The sequence below is a fragment of the Berghia stephanieae genome, chromosome 2 (assembly GCF_034508935.2).
Source record: "Berghia stephanieae isolate SIO BIC M18660-M18661 chromosome 2, UCSD_Bste_1.3, whole genome shotgun sequence".
Taxonomy (NCBI): Eukaryota; Metazoa; Mollusca; class Gastropoda; order Nudibranchia; family Aeolidiidae; genus Berghia; species Berghia stephanieae.
Window position 1 is genome coordinate 51,038,759 of NC_088361.1, and position 19,593 is coordinate 51,058,351.

Below are 19,593 nucleotides of genomic sequence, written 5' to 3' on the forward strand. Positions count from 1 at the left end.
TGCACTGAGAGGCAAATCAATGCTGACTTCAGGTAGCCTTCTCCTCTTGGAGTTTGAATCTAAAACAAAAAAATCGCTTCAATAAAGAATGATATTACTAAGCAGATCAAAACATTTCCTCTTACCTCTTAGTCATTGTACTAATCCTAAAAAGAACGCTTTCAGTTTACTGGGGGTTTTTTTTTTGGAACCCCATAAAACTGTTTTCAGATAACGCGCTTTTGTCCTACTTGCAATAGACTGCTTTCAGGTTACTGTTTTTGTGCTACTCCTAAGACTGTTTTCAGATTAATGCTCTTAGATATGTAAATCCCAAAAGACTGCTTTCAGGTTACTCTTTGTTTTGTACTAATCCCATTAAGACTTTAAGTTACTACTTTAGTGCTTTTCCTATAAGACTGCTCTCAGATTACTGAATTACTGTTTATATACTAAAGTGCTAATTGCTCTAAGGTTAATGTTTCTATGCTTATCCCAAGACTGCTCTCAGGTTACTGTTTCTGTGCTAATCTCAAAATACTGCTTTCAGGTAGCTGCGTTTGTTGCAAATCCCAGAAGATTGCTTTCAGGTTACTGTTTTTGCTATAGTCACAAAAATCGGTCTTCAGTTTACTATTTATATGACCAAAACATTGAAAATGGTATGTGGCACAATTCAATACTTAATGTAGTTATCTTTTTACTTTATACACTACTGTAGAAAATGATGTGGTGGTGGTGGTGGTTGTAGTAGTGATGGCCGTGATGATGATGTGGTGGTGGTGGTTGGAGTAGTGGCACTGATGATGATGTGATGGTAGAGTGTTGGGTGGGGGTATCTTATGATCAATTTGACCTCACCAGAATATGATGGAAGTTGCCAGTGAAACCAGAATTTTGGCATCAATGCATAATGCTAGAATTCCACAAATATTTAACCGTTACCCGTGCTCATGGTCAGTTTCGAAATTAAGAAGCATAAAATTTGGTTATTTTCCACAATTTGTCTAAATCCTAAAGCCGAGACTGTTCCAACAGTGCATTCCATAATCATTTTTTATACTGTTTACAGTAGCAGCATATGAGGAGGAGATTTTGTTCCTCCCTAAAAGTGACAAAATTTAACTGACAGGTTTGCAAAATAACCCTATAATGAAATAGATAATCAAGACTCGTGAATTCGAGTCTAAATGATTCATGAATTCAAACGACACAATATATCACAAAACTAAATAGAAAAATTCTGCTAAATTTTGAACAATTTTAGATCCTGTAAAAGATGGGCATGGAAATACCTCTAAGTGTATAGATTTTATATTTTTATTTGCAAAAGAAAGGCACCTAGTGATTAGATCTTGATCAATGTTATCAAATTTAAAGGGATACAGTAGTCTTAAATTCAGTAAAACCCAAAATGTAGAATCAACTTTAAAATGTTTTGCAACAAGGAGTTATAGATATGATACTTTGATCATATCCAATACTTGCCTGTATCATAGGCATGAACTCATGGCTGTTTGTGTCCACACTGGTCTGTCTGACAGGGTAGGCATGTCCGTTTAGTGGCCTGTGATTGCCATGGTTACCGGTGTGAGTGTACACTGATGGAATATGGCCATTAGCTGATGGGTAAATAGGTGTGTGGCTTGTGTTTGGATCAAGGTCTCGGTTTTTCAAACATCTAAAAGATCCGAGGACATCAAAAGTAAAATTAGTGAATTAATACAATAACATAACGCTGAAATATATTGGCATGTGTCCATAGAGGATAAATGGCCATTATCTGGAATTAAATTGCATTAATATTAGCTTAGGTCATTTTCCACACAAAAGGGTTAAAAATGTATGCTCTAGTCCCCTTTAATAAGTATTCTCAACCACTTTCATTCAGAAAACCAAATACTGAACTAACTTAAGGAGAAATGCGGTGGCAGTTTTATCAATTTAAACACCAAATTCCGATATAAGTTATTTACATTTTTAGATAATTCAAACATCAAACTTTTAATTTTTACCAGTAATAACATGAAAAATGGTTAAAATTACTAAAATTTCATAGCATATCCAAAAGTGGATGAATCTCAAGCCCATCAAAGAAATCTTCCAAAACTAAAATTAACCCCTTAACTAAAGTTCCAAAATATCATCACTTTCATATCATACATCATTGGAAAGATTAGATTAAGCCCTGAATGATGGAATGAAATATCAAAATATGTATGCAGTCGCAGCTGGAGTGGGGTTCCCTGCTTTGAAAAATCAAAAAGGGTGTTACCACCAAATCGAAGATTTGTTTGTTTTTAAGGGTTTTACGGCGCTTGCAACACATTTAGGTTATATCAGCGCCAGTAAAAAGGAAGAAAATGGGATAGTAAAAAGTTCTAGAATTACAATTAAAGCACGCAAGAAAAAGTAAGACATAGGGGAACTGGGAACAAATAGGGATCAGATGTAGATTCCAAGAGCATACCACCAATGTGCTTAGTTTGAGATCACCTATAAGTCTCATCCGGACACAAGCACAAAATCCAACAAAGAGGAATACACTCAAATGCTTACATTATACATTCAAAATAACAAATATAATAATACATAACAGAGAGATGATTTACAAGGAAAAAATATCATCTCCCAAAACAATAACTATGCATTTGACTGTTTCCCTCCCAGCCAAGACTCCGGGCCAGGACAAAACCAAGTAATCTCATTCCAAGACAAAGATAGAAAGCCTGTTGGAAAACAGATATAAGGGGATAGAAGACACAGTTAGTACCCCCTGCCCACTATGGGAAGTCAGGAACCCCACCCAGCTACTACTAATTATAAAACAAACGGGAGTCACCTTTTCCTGCAGAAGAGGACAATGAGGATGATGGCAATTATGATGGCAAAAATTCCAGCAAAAATGGCAACATATTCTATTTCTGTGAGGCCAGCTCCAGTTGTCTTCTCAAGCCTCTCATTTGGTGAGGAAGGTCGGACAGGCTGGATTGGAGGTGTCTGAACTTTGCATTTGTCCAAATTTTTAGGACACACTGCTACAAATGACTTGGCTGTTGTATATTTTCCCAGCCCTGCATGAGTCTCAGCTCCCAGCTTGAATTGATATTCCTCAGGTTCCAGGTCATCTATCTGATATGTGTTGGCCACTCCTGTAAGGAAAGCAGTTGGATAAGATGTCATTTTCATTTCAACAGCATATTTAAGAAGACGCTTACTTCAATTTTCTTTTTTTAATTTGCAGTTAATATTTTAAAAAAGAAAGTGATCACTCTACTTAACTTTATAAGATCCACTTGCCCTCATAAGAACGAAAACAGGTTAGAAGTCCTAATATTTGTACTCTGGCACCAAATTGTTCACTTTTTTATATAATTTAAAATGCTTATTATATAGCTAAATACGAACTTTTAATTAACATTAAACATTGCTACCTGGTAATAATGATGATGCGATGGCGGTGGTGGTGTGTAGTAGTAGTAGTGGTGGTGGTTGTAGTAGTGGTAATGATAAGTAATAGTGGTATTGATGAAGTGGAGTGGTGTTTGTAATAGTAGTGGTACTGATGATGATCTGGTGGTTGTGGTTTTAGTAGTAGTGGTAGTGATGATGATGTGGTGGTGGTGATTGTAGTAGTAGTTTTAGTGATTATGATGTGGTAGTGCTGGTTGCAGTAGTAGTGATAGTGATGACGATATGGTGGTGGTTGTAGTAGTAGTGGTGGTAGTGATGATGAGGTGATGGTTATTGTAGTAATGGAAGTGACGATGATGAGGTGGTGGTGGTTGTGGTAGTGATGATGGTGTAGTGGTGGTGATTGAAATAGTATTGGTGGTGATGATGTGGTGGTAGTGGTGGTGATGTTGTGGTTGTATTATCAGTGGTAGTGATGACGATGTGGTGGTGGCTGCAGTCATGCTAGTGATAATGTTGTGGTGTTGGTGGTTATAGGGTTATAGTGGCAGTGATGATCATGCGGCAGTGGTGTTGTAGTTGTGGTGCTAGTGATGGTGATGTGGTTGTAGTAGCAGTGGTAGTGATGATGATGATGCGGCCGTGGTGGTTGAAATTGTGGTGGTAGTGATAATGATGTGGTTGTATTAGTAGTGGCAGTGATAATGATGTGTATCACTGGAACAATTTGACCTCACAGGAATTTGACGGAAGTTGCCCATAACCTGGATTTGTTTGTTCCAGACCGCATTTTTCCCCGATGAAACCAGAGTTTTGGCATCACTGATCTACTTTATAAAAACCTGACAGATACAACTTTAAATCTCTTATTTTCACCAGGAATTTTATTTTAATTGCTCATTTTGGGAAGAGTTAATTATGGTAAGTGTTTGTTTTTTAAAGAAAGTGTTAGTCACTGTATTGCCGAAATTCAATTATCAATATTTCATAATTGACTCCCTTACCTGTTACAGTCATTTTTTTCCAATCTATCTCATCAGAGTTTGATCCCTTGCCATACTGGATGACATAAGACACAATGTCTCCATTAGGCTTCGATGGTCGTTGCCACCGCAGTACAACAGAACCTTTTTTCAGCAACGCCACAGTCAGATTAACAGGGGGGGATGGCACTTAAAATGGAGGAAAAAGGAACACAACAAATATTTTAAATAACATCAAAAGGAATCTTGCTGTGGCACACACACGCATATGATAAAGTGCAACAGTTTGGCCCCAAAAGCATGGTGTCCAGCAAGATCTCAAACTGAAAAATTCTATCTTTAGGGGGGAAAAATCCTACCTAACAATTTAAAAACCACAAGCATCACAAATACACAAATAAGTTTTTTTTTAAAACCACATACACACACACACACACACACACACACACACACACACACACATTAATCATTTTTTCAAAGAAATTGAGCATTAATACATTAAGGGTTTTATTTAATATCAGTGATTTTATTTTTAAAAATCAAATTTCTTTTGCCAACGAAAATCAACATTTTTATTCCATAATCAGTCAACAAAGGATGTCACTATTGGGAGTACGTCCATACGGCTGATTCCCCACTAAGCAAGAACTATTAACTTTACGCTTTCTTTGTTCTCAGTTCATAATGTATGAAGAAATGAAGCATCTTTAAAATACTTTTTCAAACAATTTAATGGAATTGGAGAAAATAATCATTTCCCCATCTGGATTGTTTTCCACAATTTCCTTTCTTTTATATAATGGTGTGGTATAATGTTAGATTTAAGAGGTAAGATAAGATAAGATGAACTTTATTTTTCCCCTTCTGGAAATTTACATTGGGTATTGCCATAGACTAAAAAATTCTGAAAATAAATTAGCAAATAAATAATTAAAAGGAAATACAATGACATAGAAGTAAACCAACAAAGGGCTTAACAAAACTAAACACATAAAAAAAAGCTCACATACGTCCCAAATTCTCTCTCTCTCTTTCATTCACTCACTCCTCCACACACAGACACACAAACAAAGGTTCTTCTTCTCTCGTATCATCCTAATTTTGTACCTGTTTATTCTCTATAATTACATATAATATATTCACATCCACTGTCCTTGATCTCCATCTTAATGCCACTTCGAGAAAGTCTCTTTGAGGTAAAGGGTATAAAGGAATTTTTAAAATGTTCTGTTCTGGATTTTAAACTTATCACCTTGCCTGATCTACCTGACGTTTATATTCTAAAAATAGAGGATGTTGCTTATCTTTCAAGATGTTCAAAACTTTTTTATGGGAATATTCTTCGTAGAGGGTATTTTGTGTGGGGCAGGGTGGACTGCACAATGCTTTTGGCTCTTCTTACAATTTTATCTTTCTCTATCCCCAGCAGTGATGGCCCCACCCAAGAAACTGATTCCAAATGTTATAACACTTTGAACTATTAACAAATAGAACATATTAAGGATTTCTTTTGTAATGTGAAAAGAATTTAGTTTCCGAAGGATAAATAATCTAGAACTAAGTTTTGAACAAATATTACTTATTTATTTATTATATTATGTTCAATATCATTTATTAATATTTAATTTTATTATTCATCAAACAGGTAAGTATGATTTTTTGTAATATCAATTATCTTAATCAAAATGAGAACGTGACAACAGAGGAGAAAGAGGAAGGAGAGGATAGAATTCAGGCTTCACAAAGAGCATTGCGCAATGTTATACTCTACTTACATCCAGGCTTTGTGTCCACTCGTTTTATATGACTGAATTCTCCTTCCCAGTCTTGTATCAAGACACGGACAATGAATTCATATCGGGTAAAGGGTTCTGCAGCATCCATCTGGAAACTGTTTGTATCCCTAAAATAAAGATACCCATCTCTATATGTAACATATATAACAGCACATAATCATGTCAATAAAATGTAACATTTTTAACAGTAGAATTGTGCCAGGTAAATAAGCATGTTTATATGTTTTATTTGACATTAAAATCTGACTGCATAACAAATTAATGGCAGGCAAAATACATTTGAATTAGGGACCAGAATATTAGTGCAGCAGGATCTCCAAATTAAGGAATCTCTCCAATAGTGAAAACCACCAAATCAGATCGACATCCGAGAGGATGGAAGTTTCTCTATATAATTTATCCCTCTATTTGGGACAAGTTCCTGAGATAATCAGCAAAAATTCATTTGAGCCAAACATTCATTTTGACGATTTAATTAAACAAATAACCAGCCATAGTCCAGCTATACTGTAAAAATTTGCAATATTCCCACACCAGAGTACAGCCAGACTAACGAAAAGTGATTTGTCAGAAATTACAGCAGGTTCATATAAGTTCACTTCCAAAATTTACGTTTCGATGCTTACCTCCTAAAGATTCTCATCGTTCTTTCAATCATTGGCCTATTGACGAACATTATGTTTATATAAGTGTAATTTGTAGTCGGACAAAGGGCATAAATTCACTTCAGATGATAATTGCAGATAGAGAAATTGTCATTGTGTCAAAAGTCTGAATAATGGTATATCAGAAAGGGGATATTTTGTCCTATAATGTTAAATGTTAGCACAGACAACAAATTTAACTTTGTTCAAACGTACGAATAATTTCTTGATTTTAGGCTGAGAATGTAAATCACAGCTGGTTGCCCAAAACAGCTGTTTCCCCTCCCCTCACTTCTTTTCTCTATATCATTAACTCAATAAATTTCTTGCCAACAAAATGTACCAATATAATGAGAAACAATTTTTCAGGTCTATGATAAAAAACACTGTTCATTGTATCATATCCCTTATGTAGTAGTGGTTATATTCCTTATGACATTAATTGTTGGAGAAAAACCAACTGCTACACCGCAACTGATCTGATTGGCGTCTCATATGAACGGGCTATTCCTCTATAGTAAAACTGGGGAAAGTGAACAGACTTGCAAGTCCTTATTGCCAATAAAATGGAATCAAAGTCCAATTTAAAATGGGAGGCAACTAATAATCTGTAATGATCCAAATAACTCAAATTTCAATTTTTTTATAAATCTGTTTAAGATGTAAGAGATCTATTTTGTCTTGTATAGGTAGACATTTGATTAATTTATTGTTTTGTAAAAAAAAAAAAAAGAAAAGAATTTAAATCACAATTTTTTTCCAAATACAAAGATATGTATCTTATTAGAATTTTTGTTTAATTAAGAAGATACAGAAGAAGAAAATAAAAAATAAAAATTGCAAAACTGTCTTTAGATTTAAATTTTATCAATATTATCCACAGATCTGGAAGAGTTGTGGGGAAAGCACATTGCATTGATAACTAACCTGATTTGACACGACTTATCTACTCCAATTTTTCCATAACAGACTTCATATTGCAGATCCCTGCCACGGACTGGAGACCAACTGATGGTGATCGATTCTGATGTTACATGCGTGGCTCTTATGCCTGTTGGAACCAGCTTATAGCTCAAATCTAACATACGAAACTCTCGTGTCGTTGGACTGGCAGGGCCATGGACAGTTTCTGCAATGAGTGTTACTTCGTAGCTCCTGTCCTCTTCTGAAATAAGATATGAGAAAAGAATTACCCTAAGAAATTGGAAGATTTAATATGAAATTAACCCCAATAAATGGCTTCAAAATGGGACAATATATGTTAAAACATGAAATGCTGTGACAGGCCACAATTGTTTAACTCTCTCGAGTTCATATACATGGAAAATCGAACAAATTTGTTCAATTTTCAAAGAGGGTGAACTCAAGAGAGTTAAATCCAAGGCATCAATATAGCTGCCATTTTTTCAAAGAGCTAAATCGGGACACAATACCATCATGACCCAAAACAGCGCTATGTTTGGACTATTATATAATATAATCTAGATTTATAGCTTTTTCTGTTGTTTTAATTTGCTAGACAAATAAGCATATTTCTAGGACGTGCAAGGGTAATTTCCACACATATAACAGTCCAATCTTTTGTTTCAAAAAAACTTTCTCCAGATTGCCAAATTGGGACAGTCCCGATTCTATCAGGACAGTTGGCACCTATGCATCAAGGTGAAATTTTAGTGTGGAATCTAAGAAGAGCCTTAAAGAAAGATTATTTTATTTAAAAGATTATAGATCAAGAGAGCCCAAAGACAAAAATCTAATCTGAGACCTCTTAAGACTAGAGAGGCATATATAAATTGGGTGTCCTTTCTCACCTAAGCCATACAATATGTGAGATGTTGAGTCTCCTGGTAAATGCTCTTTCTCTTCACTTTCCTTTCCTAGAGGCCAGTACTGAACTGTATATCCTGTCACTTGACCATTGGTTACACTTGCTGCCTGCCACTGTATCACAACCGATGTCATATTGACAAAGATGAAGTTGAAATGAGGAGATGCCATACCTTAGGATAAATAAGGATCAATATAACTCAAGTAAAGAGCATTTAAGGTAAGCATCCAGACCACTATTTTTAATGTCTTCAAATAAGAGTGTTATTAAATTTTATTAAGCACAGTAAAAATTTAGCAGACATGTTAATTGCAAAAACAGTTTTGGAGAGAGGTAACAAATGCCAATACTATGACCACCATTTCTACAAGCACAACTAGTACCATCACCTAGTAATACTGCCTACTATGCCTGACTATTCAAAACTTGAAAACTATTATGGCCTTAACATAGCAATGACTACCCCGCACAAATCTTTGGGCCTCTTTTTCGCTCACGAAGTGCCCAAATTCGCAACAAAATATGGGACGAAGCCGTTCCGTACATGCTATTTTAAAAAATAATTACGACGCTGTTTATCGATGAATATGACTGAAAGTTGGCGCACAGTTAGAAAAGAGGTCATTTTAGATTATGTCAAGCGACAAAACTTGTGCTATTACTAGAAGACCGTTAAAAATAGCATTCTACTCTTTGGAGTACAATATTTCTAAAACTACAAAGAGGAGAGATTTTGTCGCTCATAAGGTTACATATGCTCATTTCTTCTATTTATATTTCAAATTTCATTGGATTATGATAAGTACTTTTCCCGTATTCTCGCAAAACATCAACCCAATTTGCATTCCAATGAGTGAAAATATGGAGACGGCCATTTTGCTCTCCCATCGCGCCACACGAAAATGACATGAGCGAGGGAAGGCTCCCAGATGGCCAGACTTTAACCTGACCAAATTCGACTTCAAAAGTGGCTATATAGAAAATCATATGGCTTTCACTATTAAGACTGGCCCACTTAAAATGAACTAAATTTTAACAAACAGAAAATTGAATAGACTAGGATAAATGTCACTGAAACAAAAATAGATGAATATAATTTAATAAAAGAAACAAAATTATATATTTAGCCACACACGTGGCCATCTGGCAACCTTGTTCGCGATGACTGACGACACAGACACAAATCCTCGCGCGCTTTTTAAAAATTAAGGTATTGTTTCATTGTTATGTCATAGGGATAGTAGATTAACACACACACACTCTCTCTCTCTCTCTCTCTCTAATAAATACTAGAAATAACATAAGCCATGGTCTCACGGGACTGATTGATAATGATTTAGCAGATACTTTTCGTGTCATTTGTATGAGTTGTAGACACAAAATTACACTTCAGACAAGTTCCAAATGATCAATATTATGTATATTTTAAAACAAAATTATAGTTGACCCTAGCCATACAGCTCTAAAACTATACAAGTTACAACTCTTCTGATGTCTTCATCATATTTTCTGATAATTTTGCCATAAAATTGCCAAGTTTTAATTTCTAATCCCACGTATTAAACGAGATACAGCCACAAACCAGAATAAAACGCAGAAAAAGCGTCCCATAATTTCCTTATTTTTTTCTCTTTGTGAGTCATCCAAATAAATGACACCTTTGAAACTGCATAACTTTGTTATTTATTACTGGATTTTCAAAATTCAAAAAGAATTTAACTCAGTGGAGATAGGGCTTTGATTTAAGAGTAGTATTTCCTACAAAAATAGAAAACAAACATTTTTATAGTCATTGCTACTTAACATGTTATGGAATATCTGAAGAAATCAGAGATGAGCAAGAAAAATAATTTTTGCTTAACACAGTCCGGGGTCATAACATAACCTTCCTTCAGTCATCAACAAAACAATAAAAAAATGTTGAGTATGTTGTTCTTTCCTTTTCTTTCAATTTTGTTTATTACAATTTACAGACCACGGCTTCTGGCAGCTTATCATTATTACTCACAAAAATATTTTCAAACCTCACAGATTTTCTAAATATTTTGAAAACTGTGTAAAATCTGGAGGGAATTTGTCTTGATTTAGCCATACTGTATGATTAAATTTGTTTGCTTATTGTAGAAATTAAACGTTTTTTTGGGGTTGAGAGAGAGAAGAGATAGCTTACCACTTAGTTCTGGAGTTGTGTAAGTGACCCAAGGTTTTGATGCTGCGTCTAAGACGGTAAAACCTTTCTTGGTACTTGCAACTACAAGAATTTCGTATGTTGTATCAGGCTCCACACCTAAAGGAAAACAGATGGGTATCATGAATATAATATTTTCCAGCTGGGCATGCGAAGAAGCACAGAAATCATATCTATTTCCTCTTCGTGTTTGTTTTGATCAGCACTTATATGATGCTTATTCATGGTGTAGCCTTGTTCTAAGTGCTGTACACTTACTTCCCCCAGCCAGTAGCACATAACATTATGATTTTGATATTTAGTCCCAGACTACACTATTTATGCCTGCTAGATCGCGGGTGTAAATTTCACCAGTTTAGTCCCTCATTTAGTCTGATACTTTGCATAGTCCGGCTTCATGAACAGCTCGAAGCGTGTTTTAGTCTGAGACAATGGATATAATCTCGGACTATCGTTATAGTCTGTCCATGAATCAGGCCCCTGATTATTAAGGATTCACTGAGCTGTCAATTATGGGAAAGCAGTATCAATGACAATGTATAAAATATTTGTTTCAATTTGTTCACAACTTTCTCATACTGGTCTAATTTGACCAGGAAAAAAAATCCTGTGTTCTGAATAAATATTCACTATAACCAGTCAAATTAGGTAGAAAAAAAATCCATTTGTTGTTGCTATTGTCTTAACTCATCGATACTAAATCTCAGCCAAATTAAGTCAATAGAGAGAATAAGTGAAAAAATATTATTCACCATTAATCAGGTAACTTGTTATTGGGGCTCGCACATTCACTTCCTTCTCGTCTTGAACATTGCCTGAAGAACGGTATATTATCTTGTACTTCGTCACTTCGCCCCGGCTTAAAGAGATTGGCAGGGGAGTCCAGGAAACATTAACTTGATAAGCCTGAGGACTGCTTATCTCCACCACTGGCAATTTTTTGGGCACTGTGAATTAAAAAAAACAAAGTACTACTCAAAAACTATCTTTAGCATTAATATAATTGAATAATTTCCAATTTGCTTTATACATTTGAAGCAATCCCCTTGAAAAACAATGTTTTTGTAATGTTTAATTATATTAAAAAATACCTTTTTTTTCTGTCAAGCTTAGAGGATTTACTAAATGTTGGATGAACTTCAAATTACGCATAGAAATGTTTTATCGTACACTATGATCCTTTAATATTTTGAACAAGTTACTGAGGATGAATACAATTTTATAGGCATTCGTTTCTTCGATCTCTTTCCTGCAAACGGCATAATAAACTGTCATGGGCACAAGGCCCCTGCGGTTAGTGTCGATTTAAACTGGACCCGACAATAGTTAGAACCTGACACAAAGACTGACATGCAGTCGGCTGAACAGAAAGAAAAAAGTTGTTTTGCTTCATTCTGAGAAAAAAAACCATTTTAAAAACAGTGTGTATATATTATATATATATATATATATATATATATATATATATATATATATATATATATATATATATATATATATCTGTTTGTGTGGAGGAATGTGCATGTTTTGGTGTGTGTATGTGTGTGATACAAACTCTTTCTACCACGTACATAATAATAAACAATTCACAATTGATTCTCTCTTTGTTGTCAGTCATTTCATGTCATTCGAAGATCGTTAAGGTGCCAGGTCGGGTTGGGTATTAAGTGGTTGTTCAAAGCGGAATGAATGGTTTGCCCATTACTAAGCATTAACCCAGAGACGCCAACTTTAAATTTGGCTCACAGGAGTTTCAGACACCACTCATAGGATTTTCAATGCCGAAAGAGGAATTTTTTGGTTTTTTTTTTTTGTGTGTCTGTTTTTTTAAGGGTTTTACGGCGCTTGCAACACATTTAGGTTATATCAGCGCCAGTAAAAAGGAAGAAAATGGGATAGTAAAAAGTTCTAGAATTACAATTAAAGCACCCAAGAGAAAGAAAGGGATCAGATGTAGATTTTAAGAGCATACCACCAATGTACTTAGTTTGAGACCACCTATAAGTCTCATCCGGACACAAGCACAAAATCCAACAAAGAGGAATACACTCAAATGCTTACATTATAAATTCAAAATAACAAATATAATAATACATAACAGAGAGATGATTTACAAGGAAAAAAATATCATCTCCCAAAACAATAACTATGCATTTGACTGTTTCCCTCCCAGCCAGGACTCCGGCCAGGGACAGGACAAAACCAAGTAATCTCATTCCAAGACAAAGAAAGCATGTTGGAAAACAGACACAGTATGTACCTCCCTGCCCGCTATGGGAGGTCAGGATCCCCACCCAGTAACCGGAGTTTGGCATCACTGCATTAACCTATCAGAATATTTCCTGCCATTTACCCCGTTTCATCTCCTTGGCTATTTATTTCCTGTATGAAAAGGCCTGAGATACCCTCAGTACATATCAAACAAACACATGGGTCAGGCCCAGTTAGTGAGTAATTCTCACAATATTGTGACACATTGGTAAAGAAATTGCAGCCCTAAATCTGATGACACCACGCATTTTTTTTTTCCAATCATCCGTGTTAAAATTGTGAGAAATGCTCAGGGTCTGTGGGCTGTTTACTCCGGGTGATAGGCAAGCACTTATGGTAGCTATTGGTCTTCGGTTCATGGTCAGCAGTTGATTTCAGGGCCAAAATAAACTTTATTAAAAAATTTTGAGTAAAAAATAAAACAACTTAAAATGTTTATTCGATTAGTTTTAATAAAATATAGGATAACCGATGCAATTTTAAAAAGTGTATGCACTGTATGTTGATCGGAGAACTGAAGGCTCATATTATAAGATAATAGTTAAAAAGGCATCCATGTCAATAGCTTGACAGGCATAGAAACATGAGTTCACAGGGAACCATCAATAGATTCTGAATTCAACAAAGTTTGTGAACCGTTCAGAGTTGACTCCTAGTTCAGTATGTCGCACGACACTAAGTGAAAGTAGGAGATGGGATTGGAACTTCAAATCACTGCAAAGTCACAGAGTTCACAGTTTTGTGCTCTGTATGTCAAGACAATATGATAAACTATGAGAAGTTGGCTAGTTTTCATATAACTGCTAACAGCTTTTCATTAGTTGTACCGGAGTGTTATCTTTTTAGCACTATAGGGCCATTTTTACAAGCAACAGAACATCCTAGATTTTTCAATTTGCCTAATTCTGTTTCTTGATCTTGATATATATATTTCATTCTATCAGTGATGATGGTGACAAAAAGTGAAAAAGGAGGTAAATTTTGAACGATTGCCTTTAAGCCCCATTTTTACAGCACTAACTCCCACTTTTAGAGCAACTGAGATGATAAATTATTTTTGATACTCCAGCTAATTTATAGAGAGTGGGAAACTGCACCTATTTGTTCCACCACACATCAGCTTTTAACTGACTTGGCATGGCCAGGCCCTAATTATGTCATATAAATACCGACAAACCACTCACCATCTTCTAGTGTTGTGACCTCCACTTGTTCTGACCTTTCACTGGCAGACTTGACACTAAAAGCTTGAATGGAGAAGGAGTAGGTGGTGTACGGCTCCAGCGATGTCACATTACATGAATTATTTTGGCCATCACTTTGCAATTTGTGGCATATACTACTGTACTCTGGCTCTGCTTTACCTTTAATAATAACACAACAAATAAGACACAAATTGGTTGTAGTCTTTGATCTTTCTACAAAGTATTAGTACATTGATTTCATTCAAATAAGTTGTAATATGCAACAACAACAACAACAACAACAAAAATGCGTAACAATGACAAAGTTGTTTATAATGAGCAAAATATCTGCTCAGGGTGTGAATAAGAGTCCAGCAATAGTAGTAGCAAATACTGTATATAAATTGGGTACCAATTGTAAAACCTGAAAGTTTAAATATGACCATATTTGGCCAAGTTAAATTTGTATTAGTGTCCTGCAAAATCTAAGCACATAGTTGGGTAATGGTCCCGTAAGTAAATTATTTACATCGCAATGAGTACATACCCACAGCTTTGGACAAAATGACATAGGGCCTGCCCTGAAATTCATGTGTCCATTTCAAAGTGACTACTGTACTGTTAATAGCCACAGCAGATACATGCTCTGGCTTGGGTGGAGGTTTGTCTGCAATGAAGAAAACACTTTTATTTATAAAAAGTTACACATTGATTTTTAATTATAACTAATTTGATTCCTATAAATTGATTGGTGAAGATCATTTTAGATCACATGATATCCAACCAGGATTTCACGTATTGACACTGCAAAACACAAGACTGATATAAAGGGATAAGAAGAGAATTGCATATATAAAAAATCCAAAAACTATGGAATGAGAAAAGAGTTAAAAAATAAATCCAAAATCTGAACCCACCTTTATCAACCAGCAGTGAAAATAGTAATTTGTCAAAAAGGAGGAAAAAGTCTTAGTCTCTCGATCAAATAAGCATAATGTAAAAATAACAGGACAAAACCCAAGTAATCTCATTCCAAGACAAAGACAGAAAGCAAGTTGGAAAACAGATGTAGGGGGATAGAAGACACAGTAAGTACCTCCCTGCCCTCTATGGGAGGTCAGGAACCCCACCCAGCCGTTCCCTTTCAACCATAATCTACTCAAAGACCACCATTGGTCTTCTGTGTCAATTATGACATCTGGCACAGCTCTGTCTGGTCTAACGTTATAAAAACGGGTCTGTCACCAAATTTCATGAAACTGAGCACATGTGTCAAAATATGACAGAAGTCATCCTCTAGCGTGCTATGCATAAGACACATAATGGTGATTTTGCGATTTTTCAGGAAAATGTTTGACATGGCAAAATCAGCGGAGGATTTCTGAGAAATTTCCAAAATCCCGGAATTTCGCGGATGGTTATCATCACTCATCAAAGGAATTGACACATTTACAATTAAATATCATATTACTATGTCTCATCCACCATACTAGGTGACACTAGAATGTTTTTAGTGCCAGAAAGAAAATGAGGATTTTAAAGCGACTGTCTCGTAGTATTAGACAAGTTTGTCTTGAAAAGACCAATTAGTAGCCGAATCAAATAACAGCTATTATCAACATGTCAGGAATTATCTAGATAAGTAATGTACTACTTTTTGGTATGTCATATATTCGTCAAATTTGCAATTTATGGTTTTAAGCAAAGGTGCTTGAATTGACTGATTCTGCTTGCAGTAAAAGCAATAGTGTTCTGGATGTGTGGTGTCTGTCACATGTTACCCATGTGACCTAGATAAAGTGTCCCATCGTTTTTGCACAGAATGTAGAACAGTGAGCTGAGCTTTTATTGTTTAGTGGTAAGGTTGGCATCCTCTTCTATCGCATCCATTTTACTCAGGATTTTCCCTTTATTCTCGCCTTTCTTTTCTTTTTGTTAATCAGTGGTGATTGCAACATTTGAAAAGTCTATAGAGGGAAAAATGTGGCCCACTGAGAATTGGAAGTATTATTATTAATTCACAAATGGAAATTAATTTTGGGCTTCGGTCCAGGCTAAAAATCGTAAAGACAGTGTAGTACTTGAGGGTTTAGAAAGACTAAAGAAGAAGAATATTGCCAATATAACCCATAAGTCTAATTGTTTGTTCTATCTATAAATGAAAACAACCCATTTTGACCACAAAAAAAATTTTCTATACTATTTTTAGAAATATATATATATATACGTTTTCAATAAGACAGGTATATTACATGTAATATTGTGTGTAATCTTCTTGGACGTCTTTCACTTTCTACTACTCTCAAGGTTGTAAAAGCATGATGATTACTTTAACATTTACAATTTCTTTTAAAGCAATCTTTCAAAGCTCTTAAACATGGCTGGTGAAATTCATTTTATTTTGGGATAGGAATTTTCTTCTCTTTTGAATTATTACATAATTTTTAATGGTGTTGATTTTTGTACCAACAAATGTGGGCAGCCTTTCCTATCATAACTAAATTAATCAAAACATTTGCTATTTTGATTCTAAGTATGTTTTATGGGCACAGAAATAGACGATCACACAATGCAAAAACGAACCAAAAAATTCAATCCTGATGAGGGAAACAGAAATGGCCTCTCCTGCCAAATTGCTAGCCACACATTGGTAAAAACCTGAGTTGACAATGCGGGCATTGTAGAAGATCAATCGCTGGCGGGTACTACTATCTTGGTTCTACAAAGAAAAGAAATAATGTTGACATCTGAATTAAAACATAGGTGTACATGGTCTTTACACCAAAACTTTCTTTGTTTACAATGGAAAAGAGTACACAAAAGGCATTCATTTTTCGAAGTCACATAGACCACAATCAAAAAAGTTTTATCTCCCTTCGCATGTCTGTTAATGAAGCCTATTGTGGTTTCCTTTCCATTGCAATATATTTGACACACCACAACAATCTCAATCATTGTAATCATTATCATAATTACCATCATTACTCATTTCTCATATAGATATCCTTTTACCCTTTATTACTTCAATCATAAATGAATCTCTGTCTACAGGAATTGTACCACATTCTTTTAAGCATGGAATTGTGATCCCTTTGCTTAAAAAAAAAAGAAAAAATAAAGCAAATCTATCTCCTGAAGAGCCGAAAAATTTTCATCCCCGTTTAAAAAAAAAAAGAAAAAAGTGAGTAAAAAATTTATTTAAATTGAAAACGAAAAAGTCCATTTTACTGACAGAGCTAGAAATCTGGGTGTTTACTTTGACCCTACCCTTTCCATGCATTGCTATATCGATAATTAATGTAAGACTTTCAGGCCTATAAATGGTTGGTGAAAAATTGTCGGAACTGTTTGAACACGCGAAAATAGACACAACAGGACAAAAATATGGACACAACACAGACATGACACTGACACGGCAATTGACTGGTCAAATCATGCCACTTTCCCCTACTTATTTATAACGAGGTCCTTATTTTATGGTACCAAAAAAAAAAAAAAATGTCCCAATTATTTGAGGGCCCAGGTCTGAGTTAGTTGTAAAATGAAAGGAAGAGAACAATTCCTACCCTTGTCAAGGATGTGTATCTTCGCTCCTGTTTGTGTTAAATGTTTACGCTGATTCTTTTGTTTATTTGGATTAATTCTTATAGAAGAAGAAGAAGAAGAAGAAGAAGAAGAAGAAGAAGAAGAAGAAGAAGAAGAAGAAGAAGAAGAAGAAGAAGAAGAAGAAGAAGAAGAAGAAGAAGAAGAAGAAGAAGAAGAAGAAGAAGAAGACGACAACGACGACAACAAAAAAGAAGAAGAAGAAGAGGAAGATGAAGTGGTGCGAGAGCTTTCGAAGAAGAATATATATTTCGAAGAAAAATAATTATTTCCCATTATTTATTTCCGGTTCACATCTGGACGGAACCAAAAAAATATAGACTGAGAAGTAAGAACCGGAGATATGCATGTGTGTCAGTAGCAAAATAGAGAGAAACCTTCCGGTTCGGTTCGACACACTTCTGTGTGTGAGTTATTTACTGACTAGGTGTGTGTGTGTGTGTGTGTGTGTGTGTGTGTGTGTGTGTGTGTGAAGACGACTCGCGCGAACTTCGCGACCTCTCTCTCGCTGGCTGTGACACAGAAGCAGGCAGTGAATACATCCACGGCTAGCGGAGCATGTAGGTGACATGATAATATTATAGCTTTTGTTTTGATGCGACAAATAAAAGGTTTTTTTGGTTTTATTTTTTTAAGTCGGCATTTGAAACGGAATAAAATCTAATTTTTTCGAGGAACGAAATAAAAGTCTTATTTTCTTTTTTATTGGTTCTGTTCTTTGACGTTACGAATTTTATTTTTACTATTATCTTTTTTTTTTTTAGCACTTATAGAGCAAAATCGTACTGTCGGAAATCCGACAATAGACGGAAGATTTACAGGCCTGGACTTTATACGTCAAGCTAAGAAGAAGTTCACAATTGGCTAATTTTTTAGATCAAAAATCTATTCAAACCGTCATTTCTTCTTTGATGTTTTCTAAACGTGCCAACTCACCAGGTCGTAATTGAGTCCACTGTCTTTTATAGGAACACCATTATGGAACCATGACACTGTTGGTGTAGGGTTTCCCTCTACATTGCACTCCACATTAAATGTCCTTGAGAGAGGGTATAAATGTGATTGTTGTTTCTCCTCAACCTTGGGTGGGACTGAAAAAATAAAATGAGGTGGAATATGAATGACAAGACAAAGTAAGGGAGTAACCAAATATTTCAAAAATCTGATCGGACAGATTGGACCCTTAAAAATTATGGGGAGTAATTTTTTTTTTTTAAACATTAGAGTTGGGAGTTGACAGCACTGCAAAGCATGTTGATGCTGAACAACAGAAATATTCATTCTTATCCTCTTTTGCAATTCATGCCAACCCACTGTCAGACTAATTCTGCTTGAAGGAGTCAGCGTTTTTGAAAAAAAAAATATTGCTAACAAGTCACACTGATTCATCATTTAGGGTTTAAATTATGTTTGTTGGAGAGAATTTTTTTCTTACTTTTTAAGGACCCCAAATGTCTTCCCTTCAATGTCAATTACCATAAAATTGATAATACAACGTTATACAATGCAAATATTTTAAAAATCTTAAGACATATTTTAGTTTTACAAAATTCTGCAGTTTAAAAAAAATTGTTTGTTTGTTTTTTGTTTGTTTGTTGCTTTAGGTCTCTTCCAACACAATTGAGGTTATATGAGAGACCGCTGAAACAAAAAAACAAGCAATCTAACAAAAATAGTACAAATGTAAATCAAAATCATAACCT

The 19,593-nt window shown here is 35.1% G+C and overlaps 1 protein-coding gene across 1 annotated transcript in view; it reads right to left on the reverse strand.

The window, feature by feature from the left end:
- Positions 1–19,593, reverse strand: part of LOC144965116 (protogenin B-like) — a 63,120-nt gene that overhangs the window by 3,389 nt on the left and 40,138 nt on the right. Inside the window, exons 7-18 of the mRNA XM_078900056.1 lie at positions 18,827–18,981; positions 16,871–17,006; positions 14,835–14,954; positions 14,288–14,467; positions 11,585–11,779; positions 10,815–10,931; positions 8,628–8,816; positions 7,744–7,981; positions 6,152–6,279; positions 4,398–4,565; positions 2,822–3,131; positions 1,468–1,660 (exon numbers count right to left, since the gene is read on the reverse strand). Coding sequence (XP_078756182.1) covers positions 1,468–1,660; positions 2,822–3,131; positions 4,398–4,565; positions 6,152–6,279; positions 7,744–7,981; positions 8,628–8,816; positions 10,815–10,931; positions 11,585–11,779; positions 14,288–14,467; positions 14,835–14,954; positions 16,871–17,006; positions 18,827–18,981 — 2,129 coding nt within the window. The remainder of the gene's footprint in view (positions 1–1,467; positions 1,661–2,821; positions 3,132–4,397; positions 4,566–6,151; positions 6,280–7,743; positions 7,982–8,627; positions 8,817–10,814; positions 10,932–11,584; positions 11,780–14,287; positions 14,468–14,834; positions 14,955–16,870; positions 17,007–18,826; positions 18,982–19,593) is intronic.